Source organism: Sylvia atricapilla, chromosome 5, assembly GCF_009819655.1.
Source record: "Sylvia atricapilla isolate bSylAtr1 chromosome 5, bSylAtr1.pri, whole genome shotgun sequence".
NCBI classification, from domain to species: Eukaryota; Metazoa; Chordata; class Aves; order Passeriformes; family Sylviidae; genus Sylvia; species Sylvia atricapilla.
The window spans coordinates 48,704,548-48,725,416 of record NC_089144.1 but is presented as its reverse complement, the minus strand read 5'-3'; the positions used below and the strand labels follow the sequence as shown (position 1 = coordinate 48,725,416).

Below are 20,869 nucleotides of genomic sequence, written 5' to 3'. Positions count from 1 at the left end.
TGTATTTGTTTCTCAGTTGTGCAGCCAGATTGTGAAATGCATAGGCAAAAACACACAAAGACTAAGCAACAAAGCCACCTAAATTGTTTATGAATGATTTGTTATGCCAAGGAGCCTTAAAATTTTTTTAAATTATTTTCATTTGTTTATACAGACTGCCAGCACTACAGATTCAGGGACTTCTGTCTTTTCTGCAATCCATAAAGCACCTGTTTTGTTTTCAGCAGTTTACACAGGTATGCTCAAGTAGTTTGAGACTCTTCTTTCAAACAGACTTTTCAGGAGGTATGTAGTTCCTAATGACACTTCAATGTATTTTGATGGGAACACAGCTATAGAATCCACATTATGTTCAGAGAGAAGGGAAATCACCCTGTAAATTGTCTGGCAGCAGGGATTTTGACCTGAGAGGCGCTGAACAGATCAGTATGTGTTGTCCTACAGTGCCCACGAAATACATGTGTTGAAGATAAATCTGCCTCAGGGCACTTGCCTGCAAATTGTGTCTACACAGCGAGAATCTGTACCACACTGGTGGTGAGTGCAACCTGTCTGGCACTACATGGTCTTTGCTGAGAGTTTTTTTCTATATTCAGTGAGTTGTTCCAGGAATGTACATAAAGGCACTTTTCTGGGATTCCCTATGATTTCCTGTCTCACAGGATGCCCTGTGACACATCCATTAAGAGTAATAGTCTGCTGCCAAAACAGATGAAAGATCATCAGGAATTGAGGCAGATAAGACCTCCAGTGTAACTCACACAAATTGCAGTTTCATTCTTTGAATTGATGTGTGGGACACCAGTCACCACCTAAGCGGTGAATCAACCATTCTTTCTGGAAACTAGGAATTTAAAAATCGTTTGTTTTGTTTTGGCTTCATTTTCAAAATCCCAGTTGTCTCTAGAACATGCTGGGTCTAATCACTGGTTTATAGCAACTTGAGATCACATCTGTCAAGAGTGGATCTGTGCTGCCTCACAGCTTTTATACTCAGTTCAAAACGATGTCTAAGTGGGAGTCAAATGCTGGCACCAGCAAGCAGGCAATTACGTCTTGGTAGTCTACATTTGTGAGTCCCTCTTGTGCCTGCCAAAGCACATGTGGAAGAGGAGTGAACCTGTAAGAGATTCTGCCCATGAAGGCCCACATGGAGCAGAGCCAATAAGAATGAAGTTTGCTCTTTCAGTACAGGGTATAGCACAAACAGGCATAACAATCCAGTTTATTATGGGTGATTGATTAATGGGGACATTGCTCATATACCCAGTGCATGACTTTTCCTACTATTTGTTCATATAATTTGAGAGTTAAAGGATATAAATACTTAGGAATTTCCCAGCAGTTGGCTTGACACATTAAAGGGGGAAAAGGGTGAGCTGTATTCCATTTAAGAACACTGTCGCTATCTGAGTGACTCTGAATAACATTTCTGACACTGTCAAGGGAAAATTTCCCATAGCAGTCTCAATACAGATTCAGCAATAAGGTCTTTTCTCCCTGACACAGCTGGGCATTTAAAGGATGTTAACAAAGGCAGAGTAGTGGGAAGGGAGTGATGGCACTGAAGGAAATTTACAGTGCTCTGAAGATGATGCTTCTTTCCATAAAACAAGCCATGAGAGAGCTAAGGCCTCTATATATGCAATCAAAGTGAACATTTAGCAAACAGCTGTCAATCTCTGTATGAATTCATCACTTCCTTGGTTAATGTTTATACCTGGCATTGTAACAGTTAGTTAATAAATAGCTCACTTGCGTGAAGAACTGGAGATGGTAAAAACCAAAAAATGTCTGTAACAAACACACATGCAAATCCCCCACCTGCATTTCTTTTTGTGAAACACCTGTTGAACTGATTGCAAAGCTATTCTGTGGCATGACATCATTCAGTTCTATGAAATGGCTACCAATGAGTCTGCTCTCAGCATCTATAATTAGCTCCTTACCTCTAAGTTTCAGTGATTTGAGCAGCACACTGATGTAAATGTTTTAAATCAGCTCCTGGGGATGCCTTTGAAACCAAGCAACACCTAACATGGGCATCAACACTACATATGTATGTCAGGCTTTCTCCTGCAGCTTAACCTGGGCCTTACAATTTTGGAAAACACTTGGAGAAAACTCTTGAATCTGTAAACACATAGCTGTGGATCTCAAGGGATCCTGGAGAGGCTGAAAGCTCTGCTTGCTCTAGGTTTACTACCCCTGAATTACCTCATAGCACCATTTAGCGCTTTCCTAGAGATATACCCCAGTAGATAAAAGCCATGAATGGTCTCTCATGGGGAGGGGGAGCCATTCAGGAATTGGTAAGGCTTTAATGTCCACTGCTCCTGGGTCTGACAGCAGAACTGCTGGACATGGTGCAGGAAAGGGGCACAGACACATTTTGCTGCATGCAGAACCACCCTGCACACCCTGACCAGGAGTGGTTTGGATCACCAGACCATACAGACATACATGAAGCAAAATATTTTGTATAGTTTCTAAAACTCTAGTCTGAGTTTCCTGTTCTAGGGGGACAATATAGTCCCCAGTCACGAATTCTAGAGGGAAATCCTGAGGTAGAAGTTCAAAAAAGACCACTTGCTTAAAAAACAGGTAACTTGATTTCAGTGCTAGTGTTTCACAGAGCCCATTTCCTTTCTTCCCTTGGATCAGTCTTGTCTGACATTTTTTTAGCAGTCTTGTAAAATTCAAAAGAAATAATAAGAGTTCACTGTGTGGGTTTTTATTATGGTCCTTTTAGACACAGGGGAAATACATGCACACCCACCCCACCCCTGCCCCGATCTTGTACTTCAATGCTTTTTGCAAACTAGTCAATATTTTCTAATTTTGATTTTATAATTACAGCTAATCCTCCAAATCTTCAAACAGTTGCCACAAATCAATTAGGCGTTCCAGACACAGATAGTTTCGAGCTTACAATTGTTTTGTATACAATGTGTGCATGTGAATGAGAAAACTAGATATTTGTGTGCATTTATAGTCAATCTTCTTGGTTGCTGGAATTTTTGATAGGATAGTTCAAGAACTACCAGCAGTCTGACTTGCAAATTTAAATGCCATTTGTTCCAGTGATGCCAAGATCAAAGTGAGCAGAGTTAGAGGCATATGCCTCAGTGAGGCGTTTAACAGAACTTCTAAGTCTGTCATTTTAGTTGTTAGCTAAATTACTCCAAATACCTGAGAAGCCATTCCAATTTCCTTTGAGTTGCCAAGAGAGAAGCATAGGGGTATTTACATTCATTGTTTAGGTGTCAATAGTACTTTCCAAGGAATCTGACAAAGCATCAGGTTGTGTGAAAGGAGAAAAAGAAATTCAAGGGTACCTGCAGTTTTTTAGTGGGTTGCACTGGCCCATCTGATAGGCAAATTTTTGCAAGCTCATTGAAGTAAAATGCAAAATTTGATCAGCCTATTTTTCGAAATACATGTTTAAAAGTAACATTCTCTAAAACCAACCTACCCATATGAGTCAAACTGGTAGCCCAAATCATGTTTAAAAAAGTGTTACCTGTTATTGTTCTTCCCCTTTCATCTACCTGGAGCCTTCTCTTCTCCAGGCTGAATAACCCCAGCTCTCTCCAAAGGAAGAGAAAAGTTGGTGGATTTTTTTTTCAGGAGATGTTGGTGGAATGGGAGCTCTGGGACATGTCAGGAAGATTTGGGGAGGCATGAAAAAGGGAGCTGACAACCGGTTAAGGGGTAACAGTGCTTTTTCCAGGGTATTTCTGAAACAACCCACTTTAAATTCCTCTCCATGGACATAGATGGGTGAGGCAGGCAGCCTGTCAGCTCCCAGGAACCTGCTGTGCATTTTCCATGTAGCGTTGAAATTCCCTGGGAATGACTGTGTGTTATCCAGGAGTGTATCCTTCCTTTACATTTTTTACAAATTAATGCAACACTTTTTGCAGTGCAGATTTGATCCTGTAAGTAACTCCTGTTCACATGAGCAGTCTCATTAAATACAAACCTCATTAAACACAAACACAAGGCTCGTGGGCAGCTACAACAACAGAGAAAATCCAATACATTTGAGCAAGGTTGCAAGCCAGAAGTCAGCTGGTACGATGCTGACTTAAGATGGGGTGAGCAGTGCAGACCAGGGCAAAGTGCTGTACGTGGTGCCCCAACCCTTCACATGAGGGACAGTGGCATTTCTGAAAGTAGTCAAGGTCATCATGGAAGTCCTCTGACCCAGTTACAGTGCAGATCCAGCTTGCCATACAAGTCCTTCAATTTCTGCTCAAGCTATGCAGAAACCTTGTTTAATGCCCTTGGACAAGACAACAGTATCAGACTTAGATTAGTAAATATTTTGAATGTGAGCACAGCCCATGCTGTGAATGCAGAATCTGGGGCTGGAAAAAAGTGTTTAAAATTATTTTATGTCTCGTGGAAAGCAACCAGAAATGCTCTTACCAGAAAAGTCAGCTAATGACAGCAGTTTTGACTGGCTCTAGTAGGTATGCATATGCAGACATATTTGTTTGCGTAGGCCAAAGGGGAGTAGCATGTTGCAAAATTTTTTAAGAACCAAAAAAATAGACACTGAGCTGAAGTGGATTTTTAAACCTCTTGAGAATGAACAATATGCCTTTTTAATAAACCAGTTGTGCATAGAGATCAATTCACACAATTAAAAGACTAATCCTGCTGTAAGTTCACCTCAAGTATTTCATGAATTTCACATGATCCACCCACTTTTTTTCTGTACCTCTGCAATTACCATATCAGCAGCAATAATTCTCTGTTGTTCAAGTGCCAGATACAACATGGCTCTCACATTCCTGAACGTGGCATATTGTGCTGTTCTGTTTGTTTGTTGTTTCAGAATAAAATTAAATTTTACACACTTGCACACCTCACTGAACTTTAGCCCACTCTTTGTCATCTTCTTAATCAGTGATTTGTTTGTCTTGATCCTTGGCTGTCAGTTTCTTATATTTAGTTTAAAATTTTGTATGAAATCCATGATATTCACATGACTTTTTGAACCACTTCTAGTTTTCCCCTCTGATCATATTTGGAACTACCAATCCTATGTGTGAAGTGCAGGATCATCTGACTTCTTTTTCTCCCTTCCACAAACTAGAAAATGAAGTAGCACCTTTCCAACTGCAGCATAAACATTTTCATGCAATATTTTAATTTACAGATACTCTTCAGCAATATAACAGCATCATGAGCAGTCTCAAGATTTTGCTTATGTGGGAAAGTTAGTTTGGCTAGATAAAGCAGTAACTTTTCTGTGTGTATGCACAGGACAAGAGCTGATTATTCCAAATTATCTTATTTCGAGTCCATTTTACTTGAGAATTACACTTGCAATAGCTAAACAGGAAGGACTGCCCTCGTAGATGTGACTTTACACATTTGAAACTACAGAAGGCCCTCGTCACAAAGTAGAATTTAGCAAATATGAGAGTAACCCCCTTATCAACATTTAATTACATAGTGTATAGGAAGTAGTTGCAGATCAGGCTTCCAATGTGCTGTGCTTTGTTCAAACACTGATTAGGTTTTAAAAACCAACTTTCAAAGAATATTCGTTTTAAACAGAATTTTCTTTTAATCACACCAATGAGGTGATCAATCACTGTACTTGTGAGCGTGTGCTGTTCATGTGTTTACCAGGTCTCCAGGGTCTTTAGCATATATAGCTGATTTCTCTAATGTAAGAAAAAAAAATGCAAATCAACAACAAACTGGTATACTTTTATCCTAGTTATATAAACAACAATAAGATATAGACTATTAGGTAAATAAACTTTTTTTGGGTCACTCCTCTATGACAAGTACTTTAACTGGTGGGTTTAAATGACAAGTTAAAGGTGTTCTCTGTCTCAGTGTGAACAGAGTCTACAAATTGAAAGACAGAGAATTTCTTCTATTTCCAGAAACACTTCTTGGGTATCGTATTAAAGGATGCAGAAAAACGCAATTTCTCTATCAGTTCTACAAAAAACCCCAAAACCCGAGGGATTGAAAGACAAGCTGTTCTTGCACAGTCTTTGCCATGGCAAATGAGTTAGCATCTCTATTAAAGCAATTAACATCTCAGTACATTTGGAAAACAAACAAGAGAATGTCTTAGCTTTATCCTTGCCTTTACATTCATAAATGAACCATCTCAAAGGCTCTGAATTTCTAAAGACTCCACAAATGTACAGTGGAGCAATTTCAGCAAATGCTTGATACCAAAAGATTGCAAGATTTATTCTTCTTTCGGGCAGGGTTTCGGGGGAACAGATTTTCAATTGCCTGAATTAACACATTTACAGATCTGGGGAGAATAAACACCCTGTTGGGATATGTTGAAATATGAGCACATGGTGCAAAATCACCCTGTGAGTTATATCTATTTTTTAGTCATACCGACATAAGCAGTGATTTTTAAATTATTGTCTGATTGCTGAACTCACTTCATTTATCTTCCTCAAAGCCTCTCTGGACCTCAGAAGCACAACCCTTCTTTTAACAAGTATCACTAATTTCATCAGGGACCTATAGTTATTGCCAATAGTTATTGCACAAAACAATTTGTGACTGAATTTAACACAAGGTAGGATTTCCTTGGTGTACATGACTATGGTTTAAATGTTTAAACAGTTAAAATCAGTTTAAAATGTCATAATCTTATGCTCTCTCTGTATGTGCATAGAGAGATAGATAGATAGATAGATAGATAGATAGATAGATAGATAGATAGATAGATAGATAGATAGGTAGATAATACCCAGTTCCATTCACAATTGTTCTTTCTGAACATTCATCCAGGAGGACAGCAGAGCCAGAGTGGAAAAGCTGAAATGGGTAGTTTGAGTTGTTCCCTGCTAATATACAGAGGCTCTTAAGTGCTGAGGCAGGGATCTTGTGCTTTATTATGATCAGAACCTGGGAGCTCTGCTTCTTACGTGATATAAAGCAGGATGGGGCAATCTAGTGGGAAGACAAGATGCAGCTATAACTTTAATTTGCTGGTTAAAAGGATTCTGGCCTTTCTGAATCAGCACCAGAGCTCCGTCTAATCTCCTTCCTCCACTCATGTTGCAACAGAGAGTTGCCTAAGTGAGAGCTATGTTGGCTCATTGCCACTCAATATTTCCCTTCACCGGGGAACCCCCAGCTGGCTTTTAAAGTCAGCTTTATGGCCTCAGGATAGTGCCAAAGGCAGAATGAGGCACCTCACCACCTTCTGGAAGAATTTGAAGGCAAAGATGGGAGTGGGATCACAGGAGACAAGCTCATAGCAAGCTATTCCTTCCACTTTATTAGCTGATGCCTCTTGTTTAACACACAGATCATCCCTGCTTTTTTATTACTATTATTTCAAGAGGGAGTTGCCAGAACTGATTCATTGTTTTTGGACAAGCAAATAGGAAGCAGTGTGCAAACTGCCTTGTCTTTGACAACTGAGAAGCATACAAGCTTATAGAGGGGGGGAAAAAAAGCTTTGGAAAGTGCTTTGTCTCTGCCATCTAGCAAGCATATCCCTCCAAGAGGAAGGTCTGTGATTCAGGGGGAAAATCCCATGACAAAGCCTTCGGCCCTAACAATCACATGTAAGAGAGATTAAGTCATGGGAAAGTCCTGCGAATTGAGCTGCATGAATAAAAAGAAACATGCAGCAACATGAAACACGCCAAGCTTTAGGTTTCACTGCCAGCTTGAAACATGGGCCATGCTTGAGAGGATTGTGTACTGGGGTACTGTGTCTTTCCAGCAAGCACAGGCCCCATTTCAGGGCACAGACACAGCACTGTGGCCTGGCTTTGCATCAAGCACTCAATATTAGATCTGTGCCGTGAGTCCACATGAAAACGGGAGGGAACTGGGTATTCGCAAAGGATTACAGGGACTGCTTCTCCAGACTCGGGGGAGCTCAGTAGTGTCCAGGCGGCCTGGAAAATTCAGCTCTGTCTTCAGGAACTCTTAGGGCTAGGCAAAAAAAAAAAAAAAAAAAAAAAAAAAAAAAAAAAAAAAAAAAACAAAACAAAACAAACCAGCAGGAAGCTCAAACTTGTTGTTTTATTGGTTTACTTGGTTTTTTTTTTTTTTTTTCATCAAGCTCGAGCCAGCCCGTGCGTAGGGTCGGAGCAAGCAACCCCGGCCCCACCAGCCCCGGTCATCTTTCCGGAGTCGCTGGGGTTACAGCAGAGCAGCTGTGGAATAGCGCGAGCGTTAGAGAGAATTCAAACAAACAAATAAACAAACACAAGCCACCACCAACTCCCCCCCCCCCCCCCCAAAACCAACCCAACCCCCTAACAAAACAACAAATTCCGTTGTTGCGGCGAGGTGGGGGAGCGCCCACAGCCTAGTGGGAAATGTAGTTCGCCGGGCCGGCGAGGCGAAGACCAATCACCGCGCCTCTCTTCTGCTAGTCCTGCTGGGAGCTGTAGTTTTTCCTGTCCTCATCAGGGCGGCGGCTAATGAACAAGGGGCCGAGCAAGACTACAATTCCCGGCGTGCATCGCTTTGCCGGCGCTATCGCGGCCCTCGGCTGTACACAAACATGGCGGCCGGTGATGGCGGCGGCCGCGGGCGGCCCTGAGGCTCTCTGAGCGCCGGTATCCGCCGGGGCTGCGGGCGGGCGGCTCCCCCTGCTCCTCGTGCGGGGGCTGCGGCGAGGCGGATCGGGGCTGGCGGCACACATGGATGACAGCAAGGTAAGGGGCTGCGGGGCCCACCCTGGAGCTGGAGCCGAGGGCAGCCGGTGAGGCTCTTGGTGCGGGGAGCTTTCTGAAATCTGCTCTTGAAGGGCTCTGCTTGCTGCAGCCGCCAGGAAGGAAGGGTTGCCCCCTTAGTTCTTGCTTGCAGCTCTTCGGTGCTACTTCTGGGGTTTCCTTAAAGCTCCAGGCACGGGCCAAAGGCTGGATATGTGGTGCAGTGGCTCATGCTCCAATAGCACCCTGAATTTATTAGACAAATAGCAGCTGTGCGTAAATAGTGAGGTACGAGGGCAGCAGCGTGAATTGCAGCCTTCTACTGGGTGCTGGAGCTTGAATTCCTCCAGCACTGGAAGAATCTCATGAGAGCAGCACAGTGGCAATCCCTTAAGGTGCAGGGCCTGCGCCTGAGCAGAGCCGACCATGAGAAGATGCAATAGGAACGCATCTTCCTCCTGCTTGTGCCCCTAGAGCAGGGCCTGCAGGGACAGCTGCTGTGGCCGCTCAGTGCAGCGGTTTGCAGCTCAAAATCTCAGCTGAGTCTGGGTATTTCAGCTCCCTGGAGTGCTGGTTATGGGTTATCCTGGGAGTCGTGCTGGACACACCACTGGAATTTTACCGGAATAAAATTACACAGCCTATGACAATCTGCCTTAACTCAAAGGGGGGAAAAATACTTTACACAATTTCTTCTAAATAAGAATAAACAAAGAATAAAGAAATTTAGAAGTGAGCAGTAATTTGGCAATCCGCAATCCACAGAATGGATTGTAAGGCTATGAAAGGTTTATGGTGATCTGCTATTTTAACAGCAGAAATATTATACTAATAAAATAGTTATTTTATTTTATTTTATCTTAGCCTTGTCTGAAGGCTGTGAGGGAAGTTGGGGGAAATCTGCATCACTGATGTCTTACAGCTTTGGGAACTGCATGAAAGTTTGTTTAATTGGGGCACTAGTTTAGAAGATCCAGAAGATTTAGTTCTGGAGGCATATATAGTTCGTGAGCATTATCTGATTTTTATTTCTTTTCGTGTTCTTCTCTATGAGACTTAGACTATTTGTACTATCCGATTTCCAGATTTTCATTTAAAAATAAGTTTTGGTCTACCATTGACCATTGTGTCATTTGGAGTCCTGTTAGTCCACCTTTTTTTTTTTTTTTCCCTGAAACATTTTTTGACATATTTACTAAATAAAATTAATCTATTTACCCAGTCAGTCAGTCAAAACTTTGGTGTTTGTTGGTTTGGGTTTTTTTTTAAATTTATGTTCAGCGGAATAGGAGAAGACAACAGAGTGGAATATTCACTCTTCTTGCTATCTTTACTCCCAAGTACAGTTTTTATAGTTCGTGAGGCCATAGGTCACCCTGGGGGTTTGGTGACTCTGTTCAAGAGATGTCATTTCCCTTGGGAGGGCTCTTCTCATTGCAGGCTGCTGTGTCAGGATGAGGTAAGCACTATTTATACCTAATTTTATGGCCACTGTGGTTACAACTGGAGCCAGCATGTCCTTGAAATCTCCTAAAAATTCCACTGAGTCATGCTTTCCTCCTTGCTGAGGAGATTCGTCTGTGAAAGGACTTTCCCTGCAAAAAATCAACTAAATTGTGTTGTTAGTGTGGTGACCACTACATAACTGCCTACAGCCAAGTTCAGTGTTTGCCTTCAACTGTGTGACACAAAGAATTTAGAATTGAGCTTGCAGGCTGCAAAGTTTTCCCTAATTCATAGTGCACTTTAATTTAGCCTTATCTGGTTTAAGAGAGCATTAGAGGAATGGTTCTTGTTAACACATTCCTCAAAATTGGAAGGAAATAGCAAGAAATAAAAGGAGAGGTAGACTATCTTAACATCAGATCTAGAAAAAAAATCATGTTTAATTTTGGAAGGATGTTCCTAAATTATTCACACACACACACAAAACCCAACCCAAAATATGACTTTTTATCCTTTTTATCTATAGAACTGCTTTTAAACAAGAGGTTGTTCAGGTACTGGCCTCACTTCTTGCTGTGGTTTGAGCTGTTGGGTGTGGAAGGGAAAGAGTTTAGTGATGTAGCTGTTCCTTGGTAGTTAATTCCTGTTAAAACCACACTTGTGCATCTCTGAAGTAGCTGGACAGAACAAAAAGGAGAAGCTCTGTTATAGTGGTTTCAGCCTTTATGGGTGAAATTTCTTGGTTAGTTTACAAGACTACATATATCATATTATGTATTTGTTACATGCATTGGGAAGCAGAAAAAAGGGACGAGGGTAAGAAGTTGATAACTCTTGTTAGTCAACATCAAAATAATTTTATACAGCTGACTGCAGTCTTTTGTGTTACTTACAGAGGTTTTTATAGGGGACACTGACAGGACTTACTGGGGGAGTTACCTTTTCAATTTATGGCTAGAAATGAGAAATAAAAGTTCATAACATCAGATCGCTTTTGTTATTTCAGTGAAGTTAAAAACAAGTGAACAAAAACCAGACCACCACCAAAAAAGGTTGGGGGATTCTCTTGTTTATTACAAATATTCTTGCCTTGCACAGAAAAGATACTACATTAGTATTATTTTTGTGGATCCAGCAACTGTTGATGTCTTTCTCTGGTCTTCATGCAGCTTTCCTTTTTGAGGGAACACACTTGGTGGTAGAGCAGGGGAAGGCTCTCAGCACAGGGCTGCACCCAAGGAGCTGGGCTGCTTTCCACACAGCCTGGCTGTGAGACATCAAATACTCGATCCTGTGTGGTCCTGAGTCATGATTATAGGGAATGCAGGTGTCCCTTGGAGAGTGGGTGAGAGCAAGCCAGGTGTCAAATCTTGTGTTTCAAATGCAGAGCTTGAGGGGTCTTTAGCCATGAGCTGTCTTGTAGCCTGTGACCCTCGCTGTTGGATGTTGCTCCTGTGCACCACAACGACACAAAGAGTCTGACTTCAGAAGGCTGAAAAGGTGACTCCTAAATTCTCAGAAAATGTTTCTCCTTTTATGCTATTTTACACAGACCAATTCGATTGGTGATAAGAAGACAAACTTCTTCAATCACATTGGTCAGACCAGAGGGACATCAAGAGGAGTCCTTCCTAGAAAAAGAATGTAAACATTCTTGCCGTTACCAAAACATGTCTCTTGTTTACAGAAAATTCCCTGGGAAAGGAATTTCAGAAAACAAAACGTGTCAGGCACGAACCAGGGCTGCAGGTGGGGCTGAATGGGATCAGGAAGAGAGAGAGAGAGAGATTCCCCAGGCAGTCCTGGAGTAAGCTCTGGGTAATGCTCTGAATGCCACAGCAGGGACAGAGCTATAGTGGAGGTGACCTCAGTTGTACAGGAGGTGGGCTGCTATGTTTTCACCTTCAGGACTTTTTCAGAGTAGTCAGGTTCTCAATGTGCTGGAGAAGTCTTCCACCCAGGATCATGTCCAAACACAAAGCATTCTCATTACTACTTGCTTGGAAATATAAAACCTTAACAGCTTTGGTTATAATTTGATATGAGCAATTTCAAATCGTTAAATGTTTTAAGAAGCTCCTGCTCAGCATTGTTCACATGACATATCTGCTCCTATTTTCAAGGAGAGAGTAAAATGGAGATTAAGGCCAGCAAACCAGCTAGAACAGTTTTATTTCATTGTTACAGTGGGCTGGGAAGATACACCTGGTAGAGTTAGCTGACCATCCCTGAGCCAGAGTTTTAACAGAGGCAGGTTTAGAAAAGTGTCTGGTTTCTGTTAGTGTGAACTGAGAGAATGTGTAGGGCACAGTGGTGGACATAATTCCTGTGGGAGGCTGTAAGTCCTTCCTCAGGGAAGAGCAGGACTGTCACCTGTGGAGTGGCAAGGTGGCATCTAAGTGACTCCTGCCCTGAACTTTAACACTTACCCTTCTGGCTGCCTGCATTACACTTTATGAAAACTTGCTATTTAGCCCTAGCTCATGTTTTTTTAAAAATAGACATTGCAGCAAATACAGACAGTATTTATGCATCTGTGCTGAACGTGGCATTCTTAAGACATGAAGCACTTTGTATGGTGAGAGTTTTGGGATTAATTTCTGTTGACACATCTGCTTAAGACTTAGATCGTGTTTGCTCACTAAATAGTATCTTACATTTTTGGATCATTATCAGATGCATTTTGTCTGCCAGTGAAAGTAAAATAATTGTGTTGGGCATATAAAATGTCATGAAATGGAGGAATAGCAAGCATGCCCTCTAGCTGGGTTTTGTACTGCTGGTGTGAGTGGTATGCTTTGAATTGGAAGATCAGGAAACTTCATCTTTATTAGGAGACTTAATTCTGGCTTCATTTGCTTTCTGATTTTGTAAAAATGTTTGCAAGTGGGAATAGATTCTTCCCCCCTCTGCTGTAACACAGCACTTAGGTTTTATTTCTTACTAATCTTTTTTATAGTTTCATATAAATTCTGTAGCTGATCACCAGTTGCATGCTGCGTTAAGTTCTGCAGAGCTATACCTTCAGCTGCCAGTGCAGTGAAGAGTCTGCTTAAGATGGATCTCAAGTACTGGTTGATGGAGTTGCTTGTTTATTGGTAAATGAACTCAGAGCTTCTGCAAGATGCTGACCTGGTCAATGTGATCAGCATTGCTGGTCAGTGGTGCTGAGCAGTGCCTGGGATAGTGTTGCTTTAATCTGCTAAATTGAATCAAACTTGCAGATGTCATGGTGAGGCCAACTTTTTCCCAGTCTTCTATCTGAGGGGCTCAGCTCCTCAGTGCTGTGAGTGCTAGTAGCTGTATTATCTGTGCATTTCCTTCCTGAGGTGGACCTCTCTGCTGGGCATTCTGGCAAGGATTTCGGAGAGATCTGTTGCATGCTTCTCATTAAAAAATCCAGAAGTCTGAGGAATTTTCTGTATCAGGTCAAGTAACTGCAGCTTTTTCCAATTCCAGGTCAAGTAGCTTTGTGCCTGAACAGTGATGGGAGGCGAGAAGGAGGTTATGATCTAAGTAGGAGATTAAAAGGAAATTGTGGAATCACAGAATAGGCTGAGTTGGAAGGGCCCCATCGGGATCATTGAGTCCAGCTCTGGCCCCGTGCAGGACGACCCAAGAGTCACACTATGTGCCTGAGAGAAGAGTTATGTTCTTCTGTTCTCTGAAGTCTGAGTGAACTGAAATGGGAGTTTGGTCAGATCTCTAACTAATGCATGCCTTTATTAATATTTCTGTGGAAAGTTTTATGATTAATGTTGTTCTGAGTCTTGATTGCGTATGACTCCCTGAAAAAAAGCCAAATCTCCACTGCTGAATGCTAATAGATCACATCTCTTTATAAACTCCAGAGGAATACAAAGGGACGAAAAATGTTTGCTTGGTCTATTGCCATGTTCAACATCAACTATCACTTCTGCTTTGTCTTCTTTCTGTCACATCAGCATAGCAACTGAGCAGGCAAACAGGACTAGAAGCCAGAGAGATATGGTAATGCTGGATGGGGGCAAATGATTTCTCAGGCCTTCTTTTTTCTCAGCTGGGTTGCTTAAGGTTACAGCAGGATCTTCTAAATATCATAGAGGAAAAACTGGTGAGGATGCAGGATTTGAATAAATTGCTTAGCATTGCTGCCTTTGCAGGGTGATGTGTAATTGTGTGGTGCACTCCAGGAGCTGTGAAGACAGTATGAGTCTTTGGGGATGGTGTGGAGGCAGATTATTAGGATGTTAGTGCCTGGAGTCAAAAGGGAAGAAAGCTTTTCTTTATCTCCACAGTCCTGGTGGCTAAAGCATTGGCAAGTAACCATGGCTGAACGGTTGAAGAGGTACAAGCCTTTCTCCTGCCCTAAGGGAGGTTGTGTGCAGGGCTGCCGCAGTGGCAGTGGTAAAAGATCTTGGAGGGAGAGCAGTTGGCACACCTATCTATAGAAAGCTCTCTGGGAAAGCACTTTATGGATAATGGTGGATCCAGGATGCATTTGTCAAGTGCTAAGCAGTCTTTAACTTGCTGATTATGAGAAATGGTGTGGTGGGAACCATTCACCCACCTGAGGCTTTGGGGAGAGGCTGTCAGTGCTCCTGTGCAGGATTAGGACTGCAGGTACTGTTTTGTTTACACAGCAGTGTGGGATGTGCTGGGGCCCCAGCCTTGAGTGCCAGCTTACTCTAGTTCTAGAGGGTCAGAACCCTGAGTAGCCAAGGCTTTTTAAGAGACCTGCAGTGTATGTCTCTACAAGACCTTATCTAGCTCTTGAATTCCAAGATTTACTTTGAACTGCCTTTCATTAGCACAGAAAAACCTCAGGTGCTAGAAGTCTTTGAGAACTGAAGTACTTTGGCTGTAGTGTGTATAATGTAACATCCATCAATCTTCCAAGTGCAAGTAATAGTAGATTGCAAATTGTGAGTGCCTACAGGCCCACCTGGGAAGATTCTGTGTGGTTCTACCTTCTGCTGAGCTGGGAGTATGGATCACACCATCCACAGCCAGGAGTGTGTTCCCATGAGAGGACAGACCTTGTCATGCCTGAAAGAGGACAGTCACTCTCCCTTCTTTAGAGCTCCTGTCCCGTGCCTTGGCCACATCTGGTTAGCTTTATCTTACTTTGAACTACATTAGATTTTCTGAACTAGAAAATCTTGAGGGGGGGGGCACCTTGATGAAGCAAAGAATTATTTAAACTGTATTCAGCAGTTCAAGTATAAAAGAACTTCATTTTTTCTCTTTGCTCTTCTGAATGTACTGTGTTTGTTTCATAATCATAGATGTCCATTAAGTACTTTGTGTTCTTTCATTTGCTTATGGTAGGCAGCTACTCGTGAATAAATCAGGAGGGACAATACCGAGAGGGTAGGATTATGTTGGCATGTGATTGTTGACTCACTTTCCAAAGAAAGAATAGGCTCAATTGTATAATCCTTTTTTTTCCTCTTCATTCTGGCACATCAATTCACTATGTTATTGTTTTTATTGCAGCTTGCTAACTTTGCAGAACAAGTGACTTCTTTGAATGTTAAAAATGACTTATTTTGTAGCTTTTCACAGTAAAAGTGCCTTTTTAAAAATTATGAACTCTGAAATTTTGAACACTGCCTATTAAAAAAGTCTGTCTGTGTCCAGGATGGTGAAATACTAAGTGAAATTCTTGTATGTAGGTGTGTGTGTTAGGTGTATTTCTCCACACCCCCTCCAGTCAAACAGTATGGTCAGAATGCAAATAAAGTAAAATCCTCACTTCAGAGGGGAGCTGGGGTGTGGGTCTGATGTAATGCTTACTGGGTGATAATGCCCAGTGACCAGTGAACTAAGCTTCAGACCATATTTAAGAGTTTCTTGTGCCATGCACCTATGTTAAAGAGTAAAATATTTGGCTGGGGAAACACAGAGTGAGCACAGAGGAGACTGTTTTTTGTTTGAGTGTTCTTTTTGGGGGGGCAGATTTTTTTTAGTTGGGTGTTGCTGTTTGGGACACAAAAGAACAAGCAGACAGCAGAAAGATCAGCAGGAAAAGCTCTGATCTTTATTTTTCTGACTCCATCTTATATACTCTTTGACAAGCAGGCCAAAGATTGGCTACACAGGTTGCCACCTCTTCGACCTCATTGGTGAACATCACCATCAATCATCTTTCTCCTCCCAGAGGAGAATTATGTAAACAAAATAGATAAGTTCTAAAACTATACATAGTTTTCTTGAAGCTGTGTGAGAATAAAGTGCAAACTATGAAAAGCAGGCAAACTTGGGGCGACAGTTGGGGTTTTTTGTTGGGTTGGTTTTGGGGGGAAGGGTTTGTGGATTTTTGGGGGTTTGTTTGGGGGGTTTGTGGTGGTTTTTTTTTTTTTTTTTTGGTGGTTTTTTTTTGTTTGGGTTTTTTTTTGGGGGGGGTGGTTTGGTGGGTTTTTGGTTTTGTTTTTCTTTTAACAGAAGTCCTCCGACCTGTAAAAAAGAAGCCACAAAGAAGAGGGGAAAATGATTGCAAAACCTGCTTTCTGTAGGGCAAGAAACTAGGGAATTACAGTTCTGCAAGGGGAGTCTACATTAGCAACAGGCAGAGTTGAGCACTGACAAAATGTGTGAGGAGGTGTGAGGAGACTCACCAAGCTGTGGAGTAATATTTTTAACCTGAACATGGCCAGGGTGGTGATGTGCTAATGGAGTAGAGGCAGCAGAGATAGGGCTCTATGTGACTGAGGTCCCTGTTCAGTAAAACTCCTCAAGATTCCTTTGAAAGAAATCTAGCCCAAGGAAGTTCAGATGGTTAGTGAATAGTTCTGAATTTAGAGTAGGCTGAAACTGTTGACTGCAGCAAAACTAAGTTTTGCATCATATTGAAAGAAACAATTATTTTTTTTCCTAAATTGAAGTGCTAATCTCTATAACTCAATATTTCCAGACCTGCTAGAGCAGGGGCTGTTGGTGATATGAAAGCAATATCACTACAAGCAGATTATGCCTCCTCAATACCCAGATACCCTCATAAATAGCTGAAGTATCGTGTTCAGTTGTGGGCTCCTCAATATGGGAGAGAAATAGAGTCATGGGGAGGGTCCTGAAAACTCCAGAGCTCAGCATTCTTATTTCCTCTGTTGCTCTAGAATGTATATGCAAGATTTTATACTTGGGACTCTTAGTAGTTACAGTCACATGATTCCAGCATTACTTTTGCGGAAAAGAATCTTTATTGTGTCCTTCCTTTCCAGGTGGTTGGAGGCAAGGTAAAGAAACCAGGCAAACGAGGTCGGAAACCAGCCAAAATAGACTTGAAGGCAAAACTTGAAAGAAGTCGTCAGAGTGCAAGAGAGTGCAGAGCCAGGAAGAAGCTGAGGTACCAGTACCTGGAAGAGCTGGTTTCAAGCAGAGAGCGAGCCATCTGTGCTCTCAGAGAAGAGCTTGAAATGGTAAGGAACTACCACTTAACCTAACACTCAGTATTATCTGGGACTTGTCCTTGTGAACACTTGTTCTTGGGACCGCAGTGACTGACAGTGGCATTTGGCTGGCTGGGAGGTATCAGAACATCAGATGCATCCAGCTGTTTGCCTGCTTTGGGGTGTAGAATACGAATTCATGTCACAAGTTACCTGCTGGTTCTGAACTGGAAGCAAGTGAAAAAAGTGCCATTACATTTGAGTCTGTTGTCTTTGAAATGTTTGGTTTTGAAAAACCTTTGGCAGAGGTAGATTGTAGGAAGAGGGCAATATCAAAGGGCAAACATATGCACAGGGTGTCATTGCTTCTCTCTTGGGGATGTGGATTCTTGCAGCATGCTCGCTGTGTATGTGGTTCTAGGATGTGTAAGATGGGGGTCTTGCCCAAATAAGCAGCATTAACCAAAGAGAATGTTTCATCTGGAAATACAGAAACAGTGGTGTCATTGAAATGTCACCAGTGCTGAGGACACTGCCTTGACCTGGCTTTAGGTTTGTTCGAGTGGGCAGGGCTAATCACAACAAGTCAGCAGGTTTAGGATCAGGTGAAAAGCCAGCCAGCCATCCACAGGTTTTTGATGTACTTCAGGGTTTGGCAATGAAGGATTTTAGATGAGGGAAGTAGGAATAGGCACATGTGCTTCCACTGTGCCTTGCGCAATGGGAAAGGACCTCTTAATAGTCCATCAACCCCAGAGTCATGTGAAATATTTGTTTTTAATAGGCCATGAACTGGAACGGTATTCTCGCATGCCAGCAGCGAGAAATTGCACAGAGTGTTCCATGTTGTTTAATAATTACAGTATTCTGTCTAGTGCTGCCTCTGAGTAGCAGTTTATTGACTGAAAGACTTCGCTGAGGCCAGGTATGCAGCCATGGCCACGTGCTCAGCTCATTAGGGCTCTGCAGTTTCGTAAGAGGCTTCAGCTCAGTACATTCAGACCTTAAATGAATATACCGGAAGGTAAAGATTACAGCCCTGTTTTGTCTGCTAATGTGATCCTGGCAGTTTGCTAAGGCCTAATGTGTTTGCATGTTTCAGTACAAGCAGTGGTGCATGGCCATGGACCAAGGGAAAATCCCCTCAGAAATAAAAGCCCTGCTAACTGGAGAGGAGCAAGGCAAAGCACAGCAGAACTCAACCAAACTTGCCAAGGCTGTGAAGACAGAGGCAAACAGCAGCAATCCCTGTAAGTATCCAGCCTGTGATTAATTCCTGTTTTGTTACATCTTTTGTGGTGTAGGAGGATGGCTGTGGTGTAGGAAGAAACATAAGGATGTGCTTTTGGGCACAAATAGTTGATTGAAGCAAAGAGCTTAGTGGGTGGTACAAAAGACTCTGTGTAATGTTTACATGGACAACACAGAAATTCCACTATAGAGGAAGCTGGGCACTTAGTTTCAAAGAAGACTCTTTGTGTTTCACCAAAGCCTGTGGAGACCTGTGAAGACCTTAATTTCTTACAGCATTTTCTGTTTTTTTTAATGCAAGATAAATGGAGCACATAAAACATAATTAACTTTAAAAACTTTACCAAGAAAACATTATTCTAGCTGCAAGCACTCCAAGAGAGAAATGCTGGACATGGGATTTCCTATGGAGTCTTCTTTATGATTCCTTTGTGCTTGTGGAGGGAATTGAATAGGTTTCTTCTGGGAATTGGAAAGTGAAAAGACTGTGTGATATAAAGTCATATTGCTGATATGTATATGCAGAGGGAGAGAGTTAAGGTGTAGCATGAACAAATCTGTATCTTCTAATTTTGTAATAGTTTGTGCTACAGGCTAAATTACACTTCACTGGAAATTTTTTTAAAAATAGGAGTTTCTAGCTTTATGTTTTTAAGAATCAACATGAAAACCACTTTTTCAACCATGACAATCTTCCCCCCCCCACCCCGGTGCATCATTCTCAGGAGGTGATGCAGAATCTTCCGTGCTGCAGCAGAGGTGGCTCAGGAGCTGGCAGGAGGAAGAATGCTGTTTTGAAGAGTGGATGCATCCCCAGGTGCAGGGGAAAGGATCCCAATCTGTTCTCTTCTCTTTGCTCCTCCCCACATGAAATTCTCTGATTATAGTGTTCCTAAGGCTTGGTGGGGTAGGGCTTTTGCGGCAGTGGGTTTTGGTGTAAGTGGAGCCTTGTTCTTCCTTTCACTACACTGCTCTCCCCAAATACAGCTTTGGCACCTTTGGGGCGTTCCCAGCACAAGAGTGGGGCTGCTTTTATATCAGAGCCCAGAATTAGCCTGGCTTTGTCTTTGGTGGTTATGTGGTTGTTAACTGTTGTGGGAATCCGGGAGGTTCTGTAAAAGAAAGGCAAGAGAAGGATCTTGTAACAGCTTTGCTAAAGCCAAACCCAGTACTGTAGGTTGAGGAGAAGGAGCCGGATCAAAAGCTTTCAGTAAGAAGATTTATAGCAATGTCATTTGTAACCTAAATGCAGATGTTGCTCTTGGCATCCATCTGTAATGCAGCATGTCTTTTGTGTGTCTGGGATGCTTAAAGAGGTACTAGATACATTTCCTGCTTCTGCCCATACTTCTTCCACTGGGTGCATTTTCCACCTGCTGTGCTCCCGGGAAGACAGTCAAGGCATGTCCCTGCAGCCTGCTTCCAGCAGGGGAACAGCAGCCATTCCCTCTCACCCACTGGGCCCTGATACCTTTCCATAGCTACCTACACTTTGGGTCCTAGTGCCTCTCTGGATAGCAACTTGATGTCAATTCTACAATGCTGTCTGGTTTCCCAGCCAAAGACAATGCCAGGAACTGGTAGCAAGAAAAGCAAGTTGCATCAGTTTGGTTTTGTAGTATGAAGGGTGATGGCAAAACTCTTGTGGGCTGATGTACTGACCCCAGTTATTGACAGATAACCTGCCACTTTCCTCAGACTGCTCTTTCTCCTGGATATGCTTTTTGTATTTATGTGATGCAATGTGGAGAGTGGAGTTCTCAGGATTTTCAGAGGGGGTTTGGCTTGCTTATTCTGTTTTGTTTGTGACAATGTCTTTGTATTTTATGAAATGCATGGAACATTTTTTAATCTTATGTTTTCAGCATTGTTTCATAGAATAAATATTATAATGAATCACTTTGCTAGACTGTTGCCTTTTTTATTGAACTAATTGGGTGTGTTCAGCATTGTCTCAATTTAAGATGGGGTGAAAGCACTGAAAATAATCAAGTACCATATTTCAGTGTACAGCACAATTGTTTTCAGAATTCAACGTGTGGTTTTAGGTTTATTCTTTAGACCCTGCAATCAGGTACTTAGCAATTGCTAAAAATGTTGCACAGACACACAAGACTGTTA

The 20,869-nt window shown here is 42.2% G+C and overlaps 1 protein-coding gene across 3 annotated transcripts; it reads left to right on the top strand.

Annotated features, from left to right (window-relative positions):
* Window positions 1–8,458: 8,458 nt before the first annotated feature.
* CREBL2 (cAMP responsive element binding protein like 2) lies at window positions 8,459–20,647 on the top strand. 3 transcript variants are annotated; one of them, XM_066319429.1, is made up of 4 exons: window positions 8,459–8,684; window positions 17,330–17,527; window positions 18,600–18,747; window positions 19,390–20,647. In XM_066319429.1, exons 1-4 carry the CDS (start codon window positions 8,670–8,672, stop codon window positions 19,401–19,403), a joined length of 375 nt encoding a protein of 124 aa, XP_066175526.1. In that variant the 5' UTR covers window positions 8,459–8,669; the 3' UTR covers window positions 19,404–20,647. The 3 variants fall into 3 exon arrangements, with proteins under 3 accessions (XP_066175526.1, XP_066175524.1, XP_066175525.1); XM_066319427.1 differs by lacking the exon at window positions 8,459–8,684 and adding an exon at window positions 13,417–13,555; XM_066319428.1 differs by lacking the exon at window positions 8,459–8,684 and adding an exon at window positions 13,433–13,555 and having other exon boundaries at window positions 19,474–20,647.
* The last annotated feature ends 222 nt before the right edge of the window (window positions 20,648–20,869 follow it).

Excerpts from the sequence above, each read along its gene's own strand:
- CREBL2 (XM_066319427.1), top strand. The coding sequence starts at position 13,508 with ATGCTTCTCATTAAAAAATCCAGAAGTCTGAGGAATTTTCTGTATCAG. Across the intron at positions 13,556-17,329 it reads TGAGGAATTTTCTGTATCAG|GTGGTTGGAGGCAAGGTAAA; the intron begins GTCAAGTAACTG and ends CTTCCTTTCCAG. Across the intron at positions 17,528-18,599 it reads TCAGAGAAGAGCTTGAAATG|TACAAGCAGTGGTGCATGGC; the intron begins GTAAGGAACTAC and ends TGCATGTTTCAG.